This window comes from Dipodomys spectabilis, unplaced genomic scaffold, assembly GCF_019054845.1.
Source record: "Dipodomys spectabilis isolate Male_0828 unplaced genomic scaffold, ASM1905484v1 ptg000182l, whole genome shotgun sequence".
NCBI classification, from domain to species: Eukaryota; Metazoa; Chordata; class Mammalia; order Rodentia; family Heteromyidae; genus Dipodomys; species Dipodomys spectabilis.
The window spans coordinates 1,363,796-1,388,264 of NW_024870859.1; the positions used below are offsets into that span (position 1 = coordinate 1,363,796).

The following is a 24,469-nucleotide window of genomic DNA, read 5'->3' on the forward strand; positions in this document are numbered from 1 at the left end:
AAGCTACAGAGAAGTCCCAGAATGACCTAGAGGATAATGCTCAAGATATTTTAAAAGCATGGTTGGTAACTCTGCTGAATGAAAAATTAGACATCCTGCATAGGGCTATAAGAGAAGATGATGAGTCCAACTAGAAGCTATTATATGATTTCATGGCCTCCACCAATAAAAGGATAAAGGAATTCCAACAGAAGGAGAGAAGAGTCTAATGAAAAGACAGAAACCCAGGTAAAGGAGTGGAAAGAGAAGTCTGAAAGCCAACTCTAGGAGGTAAGGAAATCTATTTAAAACTTTAAAAAAGCCTTAGTAAAGTGTTGGTCACCATTAAAAAAGACCAGAAAGAAAGAAAGGAGATAAACAGCAAAGTAAAAAACCTTGATAGGAGAATGGAGGAGGCAGAAGACAGAATGGAGGAGGCAGAAGACAGCTTAGAGTCCATAGAGAAAGAGCACACAGATATTCATGACAAAACCAAGAAGCATGGCATAACACTTCAGGAAATGAAGGATGCATTCAGAAAGCCAAATTTGAGACTAATAGTTATACAAGAGGGCCTGGAGGGTGAAGCCAATGGATTAGGAAATATATTCAACAGAATCCTAGCAGAGCACTTCCCAAATATACAAAAGGACAGGCCCATCCAGATACAAGAAGCTTTTAGAACCCCAATTGGACCAGACCAGAAGAGGTCATCCCACCGCCACATTATAAATCATGCAGGATCAATAGCCACTAAGGAAAAAATTCCTAAAACATGCAGGGAGAAGAGAACAATCATATATAAAGGTAACTCAATCAGAATTACCTCAGACACCTCAGCAGATACCATAAAAGGATGGCTTGGAAAGTGGTAGACCACACCCTAAAGACAAATAACTACCAACCAAGAATAATCTACCCAGCTAAGCTCGCATTCATAGTAGAAGGACAAATAAAAACCTTCCACAGCAAAGAAAAACTGAAGCAATATACCGCCACAAAACCAGCCCTACAAAAAATCCTCAGACATTCTACACATAGAAAAACAAAAAGAACAGAATATAGGCAATGAAGTGATCCACAAACAGAGAACTATGTAATTACAAGAACAGCCAATGCACAGCTCCTCCCTCCCCCCCCCCAAAAAAAGGATAAAAAGGCAGGGACAGACAAACACCTTTCTGTCCTAACTCTCAATATTACTGGACTTAATTCTCCAATTAAGAGACATAAATTGTCTAGTTGGATCACAAAGCAAGAACCTTCTATCTGCAGTTGTCAAGAGACACACATTGCCCACAAAAATAAACATATTCTGAAAGTGAAAGGCTGCAATAAAATCTACTAAGCAATTGGCCCCCATAAACAGGCAGGTGTTGCAATCCTAGTATCAGATAAAATAGACTTCAAATTAAAATCAAACAAAAGAGATAAAGAAGGTCACCACATACTAATTAAGAGATCTCTCCTTCAGGAGGATATTACAATACTATGTACCTATTCACCAAATAACGAAGCACACAAATTTATCCAAGAAACACTACTCTCCCTCAAATCACACATAGATCCAAAAACAATAATTGTGAGGGACTTTAACACACAACTATCCCAACTAGATAGATCAACCCAGCAAAAACTCAACAGAGAAACCTTGGATCTTAACATCTGCATAGGTCAACATGACTTAACAGACATTTACTGAATATTTCACCCAGCACTATCACATTACACCTTCTTATTGGCAGCACATGGAACATTCTCCAAGACATACCAAATTCTAGGCCAAAAAGAAAGTTTGTCCAAATTCAGAAACATTGAAATTATGCTCTGCATTCTCTCAGACTACAAAGGAATAAAGCTAGAATATAGTAGCAAAAGCCACCAAAGGAAATCCTGTAATACATGGAGGCTGAACAACACACTGTGGAACCACCAGTGGGTCATGGAAGAGATCAGAAAGGAAATTCAAATATTCATGATATTTAACAAAAATGAACACACAAACTATCAGCTCCTCTGGGACACAACGAAAGTAGAACTCAGAAGCAAATTTAGAGTTCTGAGATCCTACATTAAAAAAATTGGAGAGATCTGAATGCAAAATTTTAATGAGGTGGGCTGGGAAGGTGGCTCAGTGGTAGAGCACTTGCTTTGCAATGCATGAGGCCCTGGGTTCGATTCCCCAGCACCACATAAGCAAAAAGTGAAAAGCCGGAAGTGGCGCTGTGGCTCAAGTGGTAGAGCGCTAGCCTTGAGCTGAAGAGCTGAGGGACAGCGCCCAGGCCCAGAGTTCAGGCCCCACAACCGGACCCCCCAAAAAAAAAATTTAATGAGGCACCTAAAGCTCCTTGAAAAAGAGCAACAAGCTAAACCCCAATCCAGTAGATGGAAACAACTAATTAAAATTAAATCAGAATTAAATGAATCAGAGTCCAAAAAAATCTACAAGAATCCACAAAACAAAGAGGTTCTTCAAAAGACCCTTAGCAAATCTTATGAGGAAAAAAAAGAGAACATGCCCAAATAAACAAACTCAGAGAATGGTAACATCACTACAGAAACAACCAAGATTCAGAATATAATAAGGGGATACTTCTCAAACCTTTATGCTAATAAGTGTGAGAATCTGAAAGACATGGACGAATTTCTAGCAAATACTTACATGCCCAAACTAAACCGAAATGATTTAAACCGACTCAACATACCCGTATAGAGCATCAAAATAGAAATAGCAATAAGAGACCTCCCACCCAAGAAAAGCCAAGGACCAGATGGATTTACAGCTGAATTCTACAAGGCATTCAAAGCAGAACTAATACTCCTCCAACACTTCACTGAAATTAAAAGTGAAAATTCACTATCAAACTCTTTCTATGAATCCACACTCATCCCAAAACCAGGCAAGGACTCATCAAAGAAAGAGAACTGTAGATCCATTTCTTTGATGAACTTCCACATAAAACTTCAACAAAATTTTGGCCAATCGAATTCAACAACTCATCAAAAAAAACATACATCATTATCAAAGAGGATTCACTTCAGGGATGCAAAGCTGGTTCAATATATGAATATCAATTAATATAATTATCACATCAACAAGAGCAAGGGTAAGAACCACATGATTGAGGCTGGGAAGGTGGCTCAGTGGTAGAGCGCTTGCCTTGCATGCATGAGGCCCTGGGTTCAATTCCCCAGCACCACATAAGCAAAAAGAAAAAAAGCCAGAAGTGGTGCTGTGGCTCAAGTGGTAGAGCGCTAGCCTTGAGCTGAAGAGCTGAGGGACAGCAACCAAGCCCAGAGTTCAGGCCCCACGACCAGACCCCCCCCCAAAAAAAAGAACCACATGATTATTTCAATAGATACAGAAAAGGCATTTGACAAGATGATGATGATTTATGATGAAAGCTCTGGAAAAACTAGGAAACCATGGAACATTCCTCAATATAATAAAGGCAGTGTATGACAAACCTACAGCCAGCATTGTGCTTAATGGTGAAAAGATAAAGCCATTTCCTTTAAATTCAGGAACAAGCCAAGGATGTCCTCTCTCTCCACTCTTCTTCAACTTAGTACTGGAATGCCTAGCTGGGGCAATAAGACAAGATGCAAACATAAATGTGATCCAAATAGGGAAAGATTAAGTAAAACTCTCCCTCTTTGCATATGACATGATCTTGTATGGAGTAAAGAATCCCATGGACTCCACTCCCAAGTTACCTGAGCTGATTGAAAACTTTGGCAAAGTATCAGGGTATAAAATTAACCCTCAGAAATCCATGGCTTTCCTGTATGCCAATAAGGAGAAGAGCACGGCTGAAAATAGGAAAGCAACCCCTTTAGTAATAGTCCCACAAAAAATAAAATACTTAGGAGTTAACTAAAGAGGTGAAAGATCTCTAGGATGAAAAATTTTAAAACCTGAAAAAGGAATTTAAAGCAGAACTAAGGAAGTGGAAAAACTTCCCATGTTCCTGGATTGGGAGGATTAAAATCATGAAAATGGCAATACTGCCAAAACCTATAAACAAATTCAATGTGATCCTTATCAATATCCCAACCTCATTCTTCAATGAAATACAAGAAGCAATCCAAAAATTCATATGAAAAAATAAAAGGCCCTGAATAGCAAAAACAATCCTTAGTGGAAAAAACAGCCATAGAGGAATATCAATTCCAAATTTCAAACTCTACTACAAAGCCATAGTAATAAAAAAAAAAAAAACTGCTTGGTAGTGGCCTAAGAACTAACCTGAGGACCAATGTAAGAGAAATGATCCCACAAACCTATAGTCACCTAATCTTTGACAAAGGAGCTAAAAACATAGAATGGAAGACAGCCTTTTCAGTAAATGGTGCTGGCAAAATTGGTTAAACACCTGTAGAAAAATAAAGGTAGATCCCCATATATCAACCTACATCAAAATCAACTCCAAATGGATCAAATACCTCGAAATAAAAGCAGACACCCTGAAAACATTACAGGAAGGAATAGGAGAAACTCTACAGCTCCGTAGCACAGGCTGTAATTTTCTTAATAGAGTCCCAGAAACACAACAAATCAAAGAAAGGCTGAACAAATGGGATTGCACGAAACTGCAGAGCTTCTGCATGGCAAGGGACATAGCTAGGAAGATCAATAGAAAGCCCATGGACTGGGAGAAGATCTTCACAAGCCATGAGACAAGGGTCTAAAATATACTTAAAACTCAAAAAATTAAATCCCCCAACAACAAATCCTCAAAGAAACAACAGTTTCTAAGTCGTCTAAAGACTAGGCTTCTCTGAAGAGGAAATAAGAATGCCCAATAGACACTTAAAGAAATGCTCAACTTCTCTAGCCATAAAAGAAATGCAAATCAAAACAACATTGAGATTCTACCTCACCCCAGTTAGAATGGCTATCATCAAGAAATCTAATAACAACAGATGCTGGAAGAGATGTGGTCAAAAGAGAACCCTACTGCATTGTTGGTGGGAGTGTATACTTGTTCAACCACTTTGGAAAGCAGTATGGAGGTTCCTCAAAAGACTCCACATAGAGCTCCCCTATGATCCAGCAATCCCACTTTTAGGTATTTACCCAAATGATCACAAACAAGGTCATACCAAAGCTACCTGCACAACCATGTTTATTGCAGCATTATTCACCATATCAAAGATATGGAACCAATCCCAGATGCCCCTCAGTAGATGAATGGGTCAAGAAAATGTGATGAGATATATATATATATATATATATATATATATATATATATATATATAAAATCACATATATATACACACACACACATATACACACACACACACATACACACACACACACACACACACACACACACACACGCGATGGAATTCTATACCTCCATCAGAAAGAATGACATTGCCCCATTTTTTTAGGAAAAGGAAAGACTTGGAAAAAATTATATTGAGTGAACTAAGTCAGTCCCAAAGAAACATAAGTCCCATGGTCTCCCTTGTTTGTAATAACTAGTACATGTCTAGGACAAGCAGAGGAGGTCAAAGGCTATGTAAATATGACCATATAAGATGAAGTTAAGTGAAATATACCCTAAGACAGAGACACAAGTGTTTCTTTTCTTTCTTGCCATTGTTTTTAATGTACTTATAATGCACTATGTGATTCTTTTGTTTTGTATGTTCTTTTCCCACGGTATAACCCCTGTTTTCATTGTATTTGATTCCAGTGTTCTGCCTCTTGTATATACATTTTTGTAATTTGGCCAGAGGAAAGGATATAGTGGAATGCTTAAATGTGGATATAGGTTGACCCACTGTGACGATGAGATGTACAGGACACTATGTTGAAAAAGAACTTTATAATGGGGAAGGCGGGGAAGGAGTAGTTGGGGAGGTGGGGAGGGAAGGGTAGGGAAAAAACAAAGGAGGATGTAACAATGCTCAATATGAAATGTACTCATTACCCTACTTATATAACTGTAACCCCTCTGTACAATATTTTTATAATAAAAATACCCAAAAATAAATTAAAATTTGACAATTATTAATTGCTAATAACTTACACAATACATTTTTATGATTTAAGTTATAAAGTTAAATACTAAATATTGCTATAATACAGCATTCAAGAAAAGTTCCTGTAATTAAAAACACAGAAATGAGTATCCAGTATGTAATGAACATAACTACTGAAAATAGAACATACTTAGGCACAAGAGCTATACTTGTCTCTGTTGTTTGTAGATCTGCCGAGAATGCTTCATTTATTTCCTTATTGGCTATTTATCCCTATCTTAATATAAAAGACTCACTAGCATTTTTTTTGTGTTTGTGCAGGTCCTTGAGCTTGAACTCAGAGCCTGAGCACTGTCAAGACTAGCATTCTACCACTTGAGCCACACCTCCATTTCCCATTTCCAGCTTTTTTGGTGGTTAATTAAACATGAGTTTCATAGACTTTTCTAATAGGCCTGGCTTCAAGCTACAATCCTCCAATGTCACCATCCTGAGTAGCTAGGATTGTAAGCATGAGCCACCAGCACCAGCTTAGCATTCTTCTATGTGTTTGGTATATTATTAATATATTATAAAATTATCTGAACTTAAAAAAAATCTGGACAGGTGATGGTGGCTCCCATTTGTTATCCTAGCTACTCAGGAGGCTGATATCTGAGGATCCAACCAGGAAAGAAAGTTCATGAGACACTTATCTCCAATCAACCACCAGAAAACCAGAAGGGATGCTATGGCTCAAAGTGGTATAGTAGACCAACCTTGAGCAAAAATCTCAAGGGAAGCACACAGTCCCTGAGGTCAAACCCCAGGACTTATCAAAAAGATCTGAACTTAATGTTCATATGTGTTCAGACTCGTTATATTTCTGCCCGTTAGGTAAAGACATGAAGCCAACTTTTTATCATATGTATTTATATCCAATCCAACATCTAGATGTTGATCTAAAGACAAGGTTAAATGTATAATCTCAGTATGCGCCAAATGATGTCTAAATGGTGAATATAAATAAGAGATTTTCGGTAAATGATCTTTAAGCTTAATAAATCATGAAATAATTACAAAATTGTATTTTTTAAAATATTTCTTAAGAGACTATGAAAATGTATGCACTGTTAGCTAATCAAAGTAAATGTCCAACTTGACTTGTATTTACTTCATGAATTACTACAATTTGAGTACAAGTTGCCAAGCAAATATAACTGAACCTTCCAATTTGTCTACACTTTCCATCATACTAAATTAAAAATAACATTAACAACAGTAGTAGTAGTAAACTACTGCAGGTCAGTTATAAACCAGGCAAGTAATGTATACACTACTTTATGTATATAACTGTAACTCTTCTGTACATCACCTTCACAATAAAATTAAATTAAAAAAATAAATCAGGCAACATGCAGATAGTTCTATGTTAATCCATTTAACTTCTAGAGTTTGAATTAAATTTTATCTCCACTTCTCAGATGTGAAAACTCATGCCTTAAAGATATCAAAAGTGACCAAAGTTACACAGCTAGAAATAGTTTTCAAGCACCAGGATTTGACTGATTCTAAGGCTGTGTTCAGTGCATTGGTCCCAATATTATTTTAATACTTAATTGTTTCATTCACTTAATTTACAAAGTAATGAAATCTTTGTACTACCTCAATTTGTGAGCTCATATTTGTACTCCTAGCTACCCAGGAGCCTGAGATCTGAAGATCACAGTTCGAAGCCAACCCAGGCAAAAAAAAAAAAAAAAAAAAAAAGTCTGTGACTCTTATCTCCAGTTCACCACCAAAAAGCTGGAAATGGAACTGTGGCAAATGGCACAGACCTAGCCTTGAGAAGGTGAAGAATCCCCCCCAACATACACACAAATTGTATTATTTTTAGACTCTTGTAGTGTCTTTATAAATGGGAATTCAAAGCAAAATGAAAGATTTCCTCTTACTCCAATAGTATTGGGTTTACGGGCTTACTGTATTTCCATCAAGTGACTACTCACTTTCTCCTTTTTTTAGAGAATGACATTATACCAAATCTAGAGTAGGGAAAGTAACAGAAGTAGAAATGCTGAACTGAAGTAATTGCTCCCCTCCTCAGTGCTGTGAAAACACTCTATTCAAAGCAGCACAGGTGACAACATTCTCCAAGTCTGTGTTTGGCACTCCCTAACAATGAAATCACTGTTTTCTTTATTACTTAAACTTTTCAGACTTCTAAATCATTTGTATGATAAAGTGAATTTGATTATATTTTTACTTCAGATATTTAACATGTTCAGGTCCTACCTGTAACAAGTGCAAAAAGGGAGCATAAGTAGGATTTTCAAGAAATGTCTGAATATTACTGAGAGATAAATACAATAAATGCATAATATATTAGCTTAATCAAAAGCATAATAAGAAGTTGTTTATGTTGCCAATGTTAGGCTAAATTTTAACTGAGTAAAGGAAAATATAATGTCAAGGCTAAATTGCATATTTCATAGGTAGGGAGCCAGCTGAAAAAGCAAGCTGACCAAGTGTAAGGCAATGATTTTAATCCCCTGAACCACCCTACACACACATATATACACACATACATTCAGGAAGGTTTACCTCATCAGTGGCTCATTCCTGTAATCCCTTCTCCTCAAGATGCTGAAATTCAGAGGGCTGCAGTTTGAATCTAGTTGGGGCAGATAAGTCCTTGAGACTCTGTCTCCAAATTAATAGCAAAATCCAAGCTAGAAATGTTGTTTAACTTCAAATACCTTCAACTCTTTTGTCAGAGGTAGAAAACAAATAAATAAAAAGTTTTAAAATTTTGGCAAGTATAAAACTTAATTTAGGAGACAGAGGTAGGAGGTAGTTTGAGGGGAGTCAGAATAAAGGTAGTGAGACTCAAAACAACACTTTTTAAGCTGAACTATAGCTACAGTATTAGTGCATATGCCTAGCAAGGGGACAAGACCTTGAGTATAATCCCCAGATCATGAAAGGATATCAGTGCTCTTGCACCAATTGCAAAATATTCAGGAATATGGAAACACATGGATATTTGAATGGGTAAAGAAATTGCAGTTTATACATACAATGAAATATTCTAATTTATAAAAGAAGCTACCTATATGAAAACATGGATGATCCAGAGTAAATACAACATGATTAAACTTACATGAAATATCCTTCATAATCAAACTCAGAGAAAGAGGCAGTGGTTGCTAGGAGCAAAGGGATGAAGATCATTATTAACTGCTATTCAGTGAGTTTAAATTTATATGGAATAATAAATTCTAGAGATATGTTGTAAAAACAATTTACAGCTAACAAAACTGCTCAATGAGTATAAATCTATATAAGAACAATACATTCTACAGATGTACTGTAAAACAATGTGTTTATAGCCAATAAAACACTGTTCCTTAGTTTTTTAAGAGGTTAGGCTTCATTTTATGTATTCTCTCCACAACAAAGAAATAATAAAATAAGAACATATGAAAATTGTACCAGACACCTATCAATGAACACACTGATATTGAAAGAGGTAGCAGAAAGCCCATGGCTATTTATGGCTAAACAAAGGACAATGACATACTTTTTAAAGAGGAAGTAATCTCCAAAAATAAATGTGGAAACCTGTGAGATGTTAAGAACAGAATATGTTGGCCTAATCTGTTTTTCTAGTACTCCTCAAGTCACATTCTGCCCACCTAATGGACACATCAAGAACAATACTGAACAAAGAAGGCATTATTGTCACAGGGCTTCAAAAGCAAATGCTAGTTGGAAATACTCTCTTTACATATCTGGGCTTTACTTTAATATAAATCTATGCTTTGTAAATACATGTGAAGGACTATTTATGAAAGTACAAGGCATCTCATTATTGCCTAAAGGAGCAAGTTTCCAACATATACACACACTGTGCACCAGTAGTAGTTACATATTAAGATTAATAATATGGTTTATATTGGTATTGTTTCTAATTTATTTTAAAATTGATTGTCCATGATTTGAATATGCTATACTTACAGCACTTACAGTATTCCATAGCTGTTGTTAAACATAAATTACCTTCTAGAGTGTAAGAAACCTGGAAACAGTTATGTCGTATACATTTTTCCCTGTTTTAGGTGTCATGAACTTATGCATTTAAAATATGTACTGAACTGACGAATGAAAGATAGCTTGGTTCTATTTTTTTTTCATGGAATTGTAAGCTAAATATGGTGGGAATTAATACTAATGAGCTTTCTGGACTCTTATTCTTTTGCATCAGTGTATAAACCCTACATTACATTTATTTTAGCTTCTTTAACAGTAGTAAGGGCCTACTGACATATTACACACTAGTAAAAAAAATAAGCAATACTCATTCAGACACAGTTTTCAAAGTGCTGAGAATCCCAAATAAAGCTGTCAACATAATAGCATGGTAATAGCTTTCTCTTCTAGATAATATCTGTTCCAAGTCTCATATTTTCTACAACAGGAATTGACAAACTAGTCCACATGCTGAATTCAGCCAGCTAGACATCTGCATACTCCATGACACAGAAATACAGTCTACACTTTTAATGGTTAAAATAAAAAGGAAAAAGAAAATTCAAATTATAACAATCATAATTCAATGATCATAATGTACTTTTATGGGAACACTGTCACACTCATTTACACACAAGAGGCTGCTTTCAAGCTGGAGTTGAATACTTCAACAGAAAGCAGCTGGCAAAGTTTTAAATATCCTATATTTTAACTTGATAGTCTGACTTACTACAATCCATATCAGTTGATAATGTAGTAAAGAGCTTCTTGATATTTCTTTTCAAATTCCAACTACTGCTTGGACCACTACCAAATTCTTTTCAGCAAAAGAATGAAATTTTAACCGACCAGAAAACAGAAACACAAAAATCTTTTCAAATGAAAAGTTAGAGATTATTAAAATTATAATGCCACATTACGCTATAAAATAATTTACTGAATGTTCAGGCAATAACTATATATCTGGGAGGAAGGGTATTTTGAAGTTGTTGCTGTTTGTTTTGGGTTTTCTGTGTGTGTGTGTGTGTGTGTGTGTGTGTGTGTGTGTGTGTGTGTGTGTGTGTGTGCGTGCACGCGTGTGTGCTTGAATTAAAGGCCTGTTTGCTAACCCTGAGTTGTTTTGCTCAAGGCTAGCACTCTACCACTCCAGCTAAAGCTCCACTTGTAGCTTTTTTGCTCATTAATCAGAAATAAGAGTCTCACAGACTTTCCATCCCAGGGCTGACATTGAACCATGATTCTCAATCTCAGCCTACTGAGCAGCTAGGAGTACAGGTATGAGCCACCACAGATACCCAGCTAGGAGGGAATTTTTATAACTTCTAAGCAACTATGTATGCTTAATATTTTGCATTATCACAGATAAATAAGGTTTCATAAAGTTATTAAAAGTGTAAAATAATAATATTAACACTTATTGAACACCTATGTGTGAGGCAATGTTCCAAAACTTCACTATTTACTATTAATCTATAGTTATATGGACAAAGTATATTTACTTTTATCATTTTACAAAGGAAAGAACGAGATTCACAGAAATAAAAAATTAGCTGGAAAGTATGTTAGCAAATAAAATAGAGAACTGGAACTATTTTGATTCTGAAGGCTCTTTATTTTGCGTTTTTATAAAGGGTATGAAGGAAAATGTTCCAATAAAGGAACACATTTTACATGGGAGTGTATGTGAATTCATACGTAGCTTTTATATTCAAACAATGGATGTTTTAGACTAGTTACTATGATTTAAAAATAAATTCTTTTCTTCATATCAATTAATTTGTTAATCAAAGTGCTTTTTATTCCTATTAGTTTTAGAAAGAAATGACAGTTGATATTCTGGAAAAGACTGAATAAACATTAACATAAACTAAGAAAATGATGTTTCTTCTAAGGAAAACAAACTATTAACTGAAAAAAATCACACTTTTTTCTGTTATTTATATATTCCCAATTAATTCCTGTATTTGGCACTGGAAGCAAAGGAATGATCAAAAAACAGGAAGAAAACTGGCTTACATTTTCCCATTACCAAGAAAATGTATTTATATAAATGTATTTATATACAAGTACAGGGATTTTTCAAAAACTAACCTTGGCAAATGTCCATACCTTATTGCTTTTCAGTAACAGCTCACTTTGAAATTTAACCATATATATAATATATATTTTATATATAATCAGTCTACAAAACATGTTATATATCTGTATCTATCTATATGTTTTTCTTTCTTTCTTGTCACTATCTGAGCTGCTTTTCAGGAACCTCCACTTCCTACTTCAAAGTGTTAATCATCCTAATAAAAGTTATGGAAGAGAGGCTGGGTGCTAGTGGCTCATGCCTATAATCCTAACTACTCACTAGGCTGTGATCTAAGGATCCGGTTTCAAAGCAAGACCAGGCAGAAAAGTCCCCATGAAACTCTTAATCTCCAATTAACCTTTCAAAAACTGGAAGTGGAGCTGTGGCTCAAAGTGAGAGTGCTAATCTTGAGCAAAAGAGCTCAGGGACAGCAACCAGGCCCTGAGTTCAAGCCCCATTACCAACAAAAAAAAAGTTCTACAAAAGATTATGTCTTTGGGCAATAAGATATATGTGAATGTAAAACTAATTATGGACTAGGAAATATTCCATGAATAGAAATATTCCATGAATCTATGGCTATACTGGCAATAGTTAATGAGAAAAATGATGTAAAAATTAATATATTCTCATCTTGAGGATTGTTAATAGAGACATTCAAATCCCTAGGATGTAAAATTGATATTTGACTACAGTTTTAATCAGGAGCTGTCAGACCATGTTCAAATTATACAGTTCATTACACCTTTGACTTGACAGTGATATAAGTATATGATATAATTATAAATTAACATGCAACAGAATGCCTAGAATATTTTTAGTAAATAATATGCAATTCATAACATTTTAAGATAAAGGTCTTAAAGTAATTTTTATAATTTCCATTTAAAGTTGAAACCAATCCTATATCATAAAGATAAAAATCATTTGGTAAAATTTTTTAGAATTCATCCAATACTGTATATAAGAGGGACATAGTTCAGGCCAGTCTGGCCTAAGGGAAAACTCTATGTCTAAAACAAACAACACAAAAAACCACTGGATGTGCAGTTCAAGTGATAGAGAACCCAAATTGCAATTGTGAAGACCTGAGTTTTATCTTCAGTACCACAAAAAGAAATCATTTTTTGTTTTATTACGTCTTCTTGATATAGTCCACTAATTATTTTTTTAAAGGACAAGCTTCTCCAAGTCAATGATACCTTGGTACCCACAAACTAACTTTTAACAAAAGCTTGGGAAACCTGAGATATATTTATTGTTTTATTCTTAAATGTTCTTTATTACTTTCCATCATTACATATGCAATCTTTAGCATAGCAATGATGACATAAGCACTGTTCTTAAAAATCTCAGGAGTCATCTTTCCAGGATGAAAGATATAGGGAAAAAAGTAGGTATTATTGTACTAAAAATAAAACATTCCATAATTTTACTTCTCTTGAATATGCATAAGTCTCAAAGAAAACCTTCGGGGAAATAACACTATAATATAGCAGAAGCAAAACTCAGTAATTAAGATGGTTCAACATGTTATAAAAACAAATCAAATATCAAGCTTGAATTCAAGAAAGTATATATTTGATGTTACAGAGTATGTCATGCTCAAATGTGTTAGTGTTTTCTTGCATTCAGAGCTTTAGTGTACAGCATAATACACTGTACATGCCTCTTAAGCACACTTTAGTTTTACAGCATGGGGGAATTGAACTTGTATTCATGCTTATGAGGCAAAAGTTCTACCATTTGAGAAACATGCCATGTCCTTCTCATTTAGTTTTCTTTTCAGAGAGGGTACTCTAGTAACTTTGTTCAGGCTGGCCTCCATTTATGATCATCTGTCCCATCCTCCTGAGTAACATCACAATGCTAAACTAGATAGTTTTGTGTGTGTGTGTGTGTGTGTGTGTGTGTGTGTGTGTGTGTCTGTGCTAGAATTGGGCTTAATCTTAGAGCCTTGGGCTCTCATTCAGCTTTTTCACTCATGCCTGGTGCTATCACACTACAGCCATACATCCAATCTAGTATTTTGCTGGACTCATTAGATATTTCATAGCTTAGTGGCAATGGATAGAGCCCACATACACTTTACATTAATTTCTTCTATTAATCCTATCACATATTAGCATGATAAATGTATTATAAGTAACTAACCAGTATTCATATATCATTCTTAGATAAAGCCTCACTTTACTCAGAGTTCCTCATTTTGTTCTAGAAAAAGTCCCTTTGTCCCATATTCCATATATTCATCATGTCTTCTTAAGCTCCACTTCATCAAGGGAATTGTTTTTTGTTTTTTTGTTTTACATTTTAAAATTTTGATGACATTGTCAGTATTAGTATTATTGACAAAGTATTTGATAGAATGCCTCCATATTTGAATTTGTCTTATGTTTATCTCATGAATAAACTGGAATGATGAGATTTGGAGAGATAAGAGACAAAAGTTCATTTCATCATATCATACCAAATACATATTCAACTTGATTACCTAGCTCAGACAGCAAGTCCAGTGTCTACTTGACCATATCTATGTGTTCTTCCCTATCCCTTTTACATATATTCGTTCACTCTTAAAAGCCCAGTGTTGTGCCCAACTTTCTAAAAGGGAGCATTTCTACCTAAATGATTTGGAATACTTCTGCCTGAGAGATTTTGTTTTTTCACCCTACTTACTCAATCATTTATTTATATCAATTTGTACTTGTAGATGTGTATTTTATACCCTGGCTTACAATCTAATAATACTGTTTTCTAAATTGTTCAAATATGAGCTATAAGGAGCTCTTTGAGTTGGTTCCTGTGTCCCTTTGACACATTCTCATCATTATTTTTAGCATTTCTTATTTTCAGAAAGTATAAGGTGGTCAACATTCATTTTCAGAAGATCATATTAAAGAACTTGTTTATTGACTATCCAGTGCTTTCCAAACCTCTCCTTTGTTTCATTTTCCCTTTTTCTTTATATAAATGAATAGAACACAAATACACATATGCATATATATCCACGAATATATAGCACAATGCTATATATACATGTGATATATCAACTATTTCACTCATAAATTCATAAGGGAAATTCCAATACAGTTAACACTAAAGTAAAAATGTCTTTAGAAAGTAGGAAACAACACATACAAATTTAAGAAATAAACTTCAGGATAAAATATTTCAGTGACTAAACTCTTGTCCAATCCCCAACAAATCAATATAATTAACATATTTCTCTTGATGCCATGTGTTATATAATACAATATATTTTGTGTTCATTATATATATTTGCAAATTCAGAAATGAAATAATACTTTTAAATATTAGAGATAATAACAAGAGGTGTTTAATTATAGTAGCTAAAGAAGTCAAAATATTACAAGATCAACTATCTTATTAGATATCAGAATATCTAATTTTAAGCATTATAATTGAAGGCAAACTAACTTAAATATGTATGTGCAGACACCCACTGTTAGAAATGTAACGTGTGGACCATAGTATTTAACTCTTAATAAAGAGGCTGTGAGTAAAATGAATTTAAAATGAACCATCTGGAAAAAGTTTCAGAATCACTGCTTACATTTTAAGTTATTTGTAAAAAGCTCCAGATTTATTAAAGTACTTTAATAGTTATTAACCAGCTGCTGTCATTTACTGTGCCTTATTACTGGAAGATCGAAGCCTCTGGGGTACACACAGATCAGTAATTATAAAAATATTAGTTATGAAACAGAATTCTGAATGGAGTGGAAATGGAATAGCAGAAGTAACCTCACTAACCTAAAACAGTTCCCATTTGTTATCAAAACATACATATGATTACAGTGTTCTTTTTAACTGAGAGCATGAGGTTTCTTGGAGACATTGTTTGGCTACACATGAATTCAGAGAATACTGTAACACTATTTAACCCAAAATGAAAATTGTATAGATAAAATTAATCTAGATTACAGCTTTCACTTATCTAACCAAAAACTCCTACCGTGCTCTAGAATCTTCTATATTGTCATCAGTCATCATCTCCAAATCTCCTAAGTGTTTCCCACAAGCTTCTTTGGACAAATTCTCCTCTGGAATTGCTTGAGGAATATCTTCATTTGCTTGGAGATGTTCTATAAGGTTTTGCTGGTGCCAATTTTGCTGGGCTTTTTGATGCAAAGGAGCAGGTCCTGGAACTGGTGTCAGTATATTGGGGTGGACAGGACTGCTGCTTTTCTTCAGTTCATTTCTATCCCGAGAGTGGTTTTTCAGCCTGCCCTGAACCGCGGTCCCTCTATGCTCATATCCTTCCTGTTGAGGGCAGCTTCCAGTGATAGGCGAACCTTGAGAAGGATGACTAAACCATCTCCAGCGCAGCCTTAAGATCTGTTTCACATCAAACTCCTTCTTGCCGGACATGGTTACAGGAGGAAAGGAGGAAAGACAAAAGCCTTCTCTAACAGCAAGGAAGTGGAGCCTTTGTTATCTCTTGCTTCTCTCCTCTTACACAGAACTAACAAAAGCACAAGTGCAGAGAGAGAGAGAGAGAGAGAGAGAGAGAGAGAGAGAGAGAGCAGTCTTTCATGCACTCGGTCCCCTCCCCCTCTGCCTCTGGCACCCTGTTAACACTTCTAGCCTTCCAGCTGAAGCAAAAAGCTGCTGCTAACAGTAGAGGTGGGAACCCATACTGACAGGATGATGAGGTCAGACCTTAAACAAATAAATCAGCTTAGCACAGGAAAGCAGCAAGCACAACGCACTCCAACTGTTAGATTTGCATGATCACAGCGCGCTTGGTTTGGGCTTGTAAATATCAAACCCAGGCTCTTCTATACTGATGGACAGTAGGTGCAACTTAGCCATCAAATCAAATCAATGTATTTAAAATCCCTTCCAGATCTCTTCATCTTTCCCTTGTCAGATTCATTCCTCAGTAGCCCAATTTTGAAAATATGCCACTTTGTCCTAGGAGAATTGGTTACAGGGGAATTCATTATGATCTATTTTGGGACTCTCCTAGGGAGAAATTTTGAAAGCAGGTCAATAAGGAAAAACATCTTATCCCCAGTCCACTTGTTTCAGACTTGTAGTTATTATATCCAAACCACATTTAAAAATGTGAATGTCTTTATCCCATCTACTTGAAAACCTAAGCAACTTCAGAAACAGAAACCTAGAAAAATATTGGCTGTCCAGGACCAGAATTGTATACACATCCATAGAGACAGACAGACAGACAGACAGACAGACACACACACACACACACACACACACACACACACACACACACACACACACACACACACACGGGATAAAAATAATATCTGAAGCTCACAAATAAAAAGAGGGTAGTGCTTTTTGAAGTTAGTTAAAGAGATGTATTCTCTTAGTGTTTCAACATAAAATAGTCTGGTGTGGATCCATGCTATTATAAACACTTTTTATCGCACTCTTTCCTTTCACAGGAAAAGTTAATAGCTTATTTTCTTTGTTCAGAAGTCCTTATGAAAGGATGCAGCAGGGCATGTTTTGAATTAACTCAAAATTACCACACTGTTCAAATGTGTACCCAAAGAGCTTTGATGCCTAAATGAGATTCATTACTTTGTGCTGAAGAAAATATTTCTACAACAGATCAGTCTATGTCAGGAACAGGTTTTGAAATTGAGTTTCAACTGTATCTATCTCTTTTGTCACACAAGCCAGAACTTATTGTAGGTATCCTGTAGGAAGAATACTACTGAGGTTTTGTTTGGGGTTTAGTTTTTGCTTAAAGTTAATGAGATATGTGGTCCTGTACAAGTCACTTTACATTTTTGGTGGAATTGATTATTAAATTTAGGGTTTGCTCTTGCTGGGCAAACATTTGAACCTCAATCCCAGACCTTTTTGCTTTAGTTAGTTTTGGATAGGGTCTGATGTTATTGACTAGGGCTGGTTTAAGATCAAATTCCTCCCACGCACATCACTCCAGTAGAAGGGATTACAAGGGCATGCAATCATACTCACCTTTTTTGTTGTGATGAGGGTTTTTGGCAAGAAAAATAGGTGAGGAGCCAAGGAAACTGTATTATGTTTGATAAATATAAAAAGGGCCAGTCTGGGAAGTTGGAACCCAGAAGCAACTAACACAATGGTTAAGCTTCCCACTATTTAAATGCTAAGTTATAAGGTCTGGATGACTCAAGTGAGAGTTCTTTTCTGAAATTGCCTTCTCTTTGAAATGCTAAAAACTTGGCTACTCAACCACTGAATAGAGATAGTTGGAAGAGAGGCTTATGTGAGAAATGGAAACCATAAAAATCATCTATTGTAACTGTGTTTTGCATAGGCCCAAGGATACCTCCACTTTAAAAAAACAAGTAACACCCATTTTGGCCTACCCAGAACAATTACCTTATGTAATTTCCCAGGGACTCTGGAGCCTGAGACCCAAGGATCCCAGTTTAAAGCTAGATGAACAAAAACCCATGAGACTTTTATCTCCAATTAATCACCAAAAAAAAAAAAAAGCCAGAGACCTGGTTTGGAGGTTCTAGCAGGGGAGCACAACTACTCATATACCCTTGACTGGGATGGTCAGGGATGGTCGTCCTCTTCGACGGAGTGCGCAGCTTCAGGAGGGATGCACATGGAGCGATGAGGGAGGTAGGGCTAAAGACTTAAAGAGAGACTTCTGTGAAGAGGAAAGAAGAATGGCCAATAGACACATGAAGAAATGATCAACTTCTCTAGCCATAAAAGAAATGCAAACCAAAACAACATTGAGATTCTATCTCACCCTAGATAGAATGGCTATAATCAAGAAACCTAATAACAACAGGTGCTGTAGGGGATGTGGCCAAAAGGGAACCTTACTGCATTGTTGGTGGGAGTATAAGCTTGTCCAACCAGTCTGGAAAGCAGTATGGAGGTTCCTCAAAAGACTCCACATAGAGCTCCCTTATGACCCAGAAATCCCACTTTTGGGCATTTTTCCAAACTCAAATCACAAACTATGCCAGTCTATAGCTACCAGTACAACTATATTTGTTGCAGCCTTATTTACCATAGCTAAAATATGGAACCAACTCATATGCCCCTCAGTGGATGAATGGATCAAGAAAATGTACATATATTGTACAGTGGAATTCTATGCCTCCAAAGGAAAGAATAGCATTGCCCCATTTGTTAGGAAATGGAAAGACTTGGAAAAAATTACAGTAAGTGAAGTAACCCCAAGACAGGGACGTGTTTTTTTTTTCTTTCTTGCTAGTGTTTTTAATGTACTTATATTGCACTATGTGATTCTTTTGTTTCTTTTGTATGTTCTTTCCCCATGCTATAACCCCTGTTTTCACTGGATTTGATGTCCGAGTCCTGCATCTTGTATATACATTTTTGTAATTTGGGTAGGGGAAGGGATATTGCGGAACATTTAAATGGGGATACAGGCTGACGCATTGTGACGACAAGATGTACAGGACACTATGTTGAAAATGAACTTTACAATGTTGGGGTGAGGTAGGCAGGAGGAGTTGGGGAGGTGGGGAGGGAAGTGATGGTATGGGGAAAACAAAGGAGGAGGTAACAATGCTCACTACGAAATGTACTCATTACCCTATTCATGTAACTGTAACCCCTCTGTACAACTTTATATATATATATATATATATAGCCAGAGTAGAGATATGGCTCCAGCATTAGAGTGCTGGCCTTGAGCAAAAAAACTCAGGGATAATACCCAGGTCCCAAACTCAAGCCCCAGTAATTACACAGAAAATAAATAAATAAAAGGAAAGAATAAAAGGAATAAAAACAGCAAATAACAACTGCCACATTGAGTCTTTAACACCCATTTCCTGCACTGGAAGCTAAAAATGTTTCACTTTTTTCTCCCTACTTTAACCTTGCTATACTAAAATTAAGCATGCTAAAACTTACACCTAGTGGAATTCTCCTCTTTTGGTACATCCTAAAGTTCTGTTTATTGTTCCATGTCATGGACTAGTGGGTCTGTGTGGAAATTGGACTCTAATGGGAAGCTTTCCACCATTCTTATCACTCTCTGGTGACAATCTCACAACTCTTTTGCAGAGATGGTATGCCTCTGGAGTAGCTGGGACTGTAGTCATGCACCAATACATCAACCTCACTTTACTTATATCTAAGAATTTTTTTATTTTTGCCCAAAGATTTTTTTTTATTGAGATTAAGTAACTACATATGTTTCACAGTTCTGTGGTATAGTTATACTTAGCTAAAGTCACAAACACATTTTAACCCTCACAATGATAATCATCATTCTAATCTAAAAAGCTTATGAAATCTATGAACATCAGATCCGGTGATATGTACATTTCTGTCCTTTTGCTTAGTATCAGCTGTTCCCTCTTTCTCTCTCATTCCCTCCCTCCCATCACCACCCTTGAGTCAATGTCCAGTGCAGCTGATGAGCCCCTCTGCTGTACTTTTTCACCTGCTTTCCACTGATTCTGTGTCCTCCTCCCAGCTTCCCTTAGATGTGCATATGTATATGCCATACCTGAGGCATATCATCTCAAAATGATAAGACAAATTAAGAAGAGGTCCTTTGTTTCTTTATGTTTGGGGTTCTTTTCAGTCTGGGTACTACAATTGGTGCTTTTCTACCACGTCTGTCCACTTTTGGTCTTACTGTATATGGATATCTTCTCTCAGGGTTTTTTTGTATATAGTAGGAAGACCAAGCAGATACTTAGCTTTCTACCCATAACAACATGGAATGGATTTCAAAAGAACTTTGAGAATAAAATAAACTCTTCTGTTATTTGGTAGGCATTTTGATCTCCAGTATTCTGAATCTATGTATACTAAACTTATATTACTAATTCCATTGCCAAATCTAAATTAAGTCATTATAATCATCATTATATTAAGAACTTGTGAAAGACAAGTTACCAAAACTGTAAGGGGTCAATGGAAAGGGAAAAAAGCATAAAAGAAATCATCAGATAACATCAATAAGATATGGCTGATTGAACATAAATTCTCATATGAAAATAAGAGCCAAATAATTATCTGATATGGCTTGGATCACAGACTTTGATGAGAAAGTTGGGAAAAGTAGGAACAGATCATGGAATGGGAGAGTAGAGACTGAAATAATGAGTTCAATTTGAAGTAAATTGAGTTTGCTATCTCAGTAAAATACTAACATGAGTATGTTCAACCATTTTTAAAACTCTGGACCTAAATCTCAATACAGTATCAAGTGTAGATGTAAAGATTTGTGAATTTTCAACAGGGAGTTGCCAACAGATGTATAAAAAGGTTCAATATCTCTAATTATGGGAAGGTAAATTAAAATCACAATAAGATATCACTTTATACCTCATCTGCTATCATAAATACAAAAATTAACAAATGTTGATAAAGTTGTGGGTTTGAAAGAAAATATTACAGAAAACAGTATGGAGTTTCCTTGATAAGCTGAAAATAAGCTGAGTGCTGGTAGCTCATTCTTGTAATAGTAATAGTAGCTGTTAAGTAGCCTGAAGTCTGAAGATTGCCATTGCAAGCCAGGCACATCAAAAAAGTCCATGAGACACTTTAGCAAAAAGCTGAAAGTGGATCTGTGACTTAAGTGGTAGAGCACTAGCCTTCAGCAAAAAAGTTCAGGGACAGTGCCCAGCCCTAAGTTCAAGTCCTAGTACAAGCACTCATACACACAAAGAAAGAACAAACAACTGAAAATAGAAAATTAACAGTCTCACTACATACAAAATGGTATTTAAATCATTAAATTGAAGGTATATCTGCACACCCATGGTCATCTCAGCACTATTTAAAATAGCTAAGATATAGAAAGCACCTATGTGTTTATCAGTTGATGGATATATCAACAACAGGGTTTATATACAAAATGGGATAGCATATATATACATATATATATTCTGAGATTTGTGAAAACATGAATGAATCTAGAGAATATGTGGAATAAATCACACATCATAAAGAGACACATACAGGATATGCTCTCTTATATGTGGAATCTAATACAACTGAACTCATATAATACAAGAATCATTCCCATAACCTGAACTAGGAAGTCATCTTGAAAAGAAGAGACCTTGGTCAAAGGCTACAAGGTTTTAGTAAGATAAGAAAAATTTCTGATATCCTATTATACACTATAGTTAATAATAATGCATTACATATTTCAAAATGCAAAAAAAAAGATTTTTACTAGGTTCTTACCACAAATAAATAATGTTGGAAGTCATTTATGTGTAATTTAGCCTGTTTGGTCACACATATATCAAAATAACATGCTGTACTCCTTAAAATGTATGTAATTGTCAGTTAAAATAAAATTTTAAAGGTTATAAGTAGAACAACTTGCACAGAGATTATTTTCAGCAGAAGATATGAGGAAAATTAAGATACAGAGAACAAAGGGATACTTTTAATGAGTAACCCTAAGTTCCACAAAAAAAAAATTAAAGAAAAACGGAACTAAGAAAACTAGAAAGTTAGAATTGTTATAAAAACATCTAAATAAACCAAGTGCTAGTAGCTCATGCCTGTAATACTAACTTCTCAGGAGCCTGATATCTGAGGATTGAAGTTCAAAGCCAGCCCTAACAGGAAAGCCCAGGAGATTCTTATTTCCAGTTAATCACCAAAAGCAAGCCAGAAGAGGAACTGTGGCTCAAGTGGTAGAGCACTAGCCTCAAGCTGAAAAAGTACCCAGGACTTGAGTTCAAGCTCAGTGCCAGCAAAAACAAAACAAAAATCTAGATAAAGTAGACATAATAACTCAAAATAGCTTACACAATATAATTTATAAAATATAATTTCAACATAATTTTAAATTAATTACTATATAGAACACTGAAAGTTTCTATTTAGAAACATTATTCTAAGCTGTGTTCTATTAAGAACACAGAGATTTTAAGTGTAATTTTTTTACTATCTGCTGAGATGTCACAGGGTTTCATTTTAACAATTACAAGTAGAACATTTTATAAATCATTCTCTTGGTAATTATGTACTACAATCTTGCGGTGCATGCTGAGGAAATCCACAAGCTGAACATTATGTAGCTGATCTTTCTGTCTTGGAGATAGGAACTGGAATAACACATGAAACCGATGAAACAAATGTCAGTGCTTACCTGAAGCTTTCCACAACTGGAAATCTCAACTAATATTAAGACTGAGTTAATAATAATTTGTAATTATTTCTTTTTGCCAGTACTGAGACTTGAACGTGTGGTCTGAGTGCTCTCCCTTACCTTTTTTTGCTTAAAGTTGGTGATCTTCTATTTTAGACATTTCCATTTTTGTTTTTTAGTGGTTAATCTGAGACTTTTCTGGCCCAGATGACTTTAAACTGTGATTCTCAGATCTCAGGCTTTTGAGTAGCTAGGATTACAACAGTGAGCTGTAATCATTTAAAATTTTATTTCTTCTAAATCTGATTAACTGCCTGCTTGGTCATGAAGAAAAAATTAGCTCAATAAAATATTTTTAGTTTATAGTTGAGATATTCTAAGTAAAATTCCATTTGAAAAGAACAGCTTAAGCCTATGAAGGCTTCTGTCTTTATGACCCTTTCTGGAATAAATAATGGCATAAACTGCAACTTTCTCAGTTATCTAAAGTAGTATCCTTGACCTGATCTTATTCTCAGTTACTCTACTGACTTATTGGTTGAGAAAATACTAAAATCTGCCTTGTACTTTACCTTTTCTTGTTATAAAAAAATTAAAATGGACGTTTCAAGGTGGTGTTGCTCTCACAGGTAATCTCACTACCTGTCTGACCAAACAGAGATGTAGGATCACAGGACACTCTTTACCTCAAGAGACCCACTCCAATCAAATTCTAAATATCTAAAGACTTTTCCTACTACAGAAGGAATATCCCAACAGCCAAACAACGAAAGAGAAAAGTGAAACAGTCAGCGGTCCCCTGCTGAGCACCAGAACCACAGCTTCAGCACCGCAATGAGAGGCTTTCTGAAGATTTTAAGCAGAGTAGCATCCAAACACTGAAGAAAGTACTCAACACCAGACCTTCAAAAACCAAGGAGAGAAAGCAGTGAAAATTCCGGAGTTGATGAGCAGACCCCAGCACCAATCCACCCAAGGGGGGTGGGCCAGGGCACTGAGGAGGTGCACAGCACAGACCCAGCAAAGGCCACCATTGGAAGAGCTAGGAATTAGCACCACAAAGTAAGTGCCCCAAAATTGCAACTCAAGACAACATCAGGTCCCATGCAGGCACACCAATGGGATCCCAGTGGACCCTGCCACTGCTGCACCTGGTCCCCAGGGTACCACAGCCACAACCAATCTGACCACCACATTGACTCGGTGTGGGGCCTGGACCCCCACCCTCCCTGCCACCACTAGGCAATGACCCTGGGCTCCCACAGCCACTGCAGCATCACTGCAGGCTCTGC

General features: G+C 35.9%; 1 protein-coding gene across 1 annotated transcript in view; it reads right to left on the minus strand.

The window, feature by feature from the left end:
• Positions 1 to 24,469, minus strand: part of Klhl4 (kelch like family member 4) — a 65,546-nt gene that overhangs the window by 40,118 nt on the left and 959 nt on the right. The window contains exon 2 of the mRNA XM_042695281.1: positions 16,044 to 16,496. Coding sequence (XP_042551215.1) covers positions 16,044 to 16,496 — 453 coding nt within the window. The remainder of the gene's footprint in view (positions 1 to 16,043; positions 16,497 to 24,469) is intronic.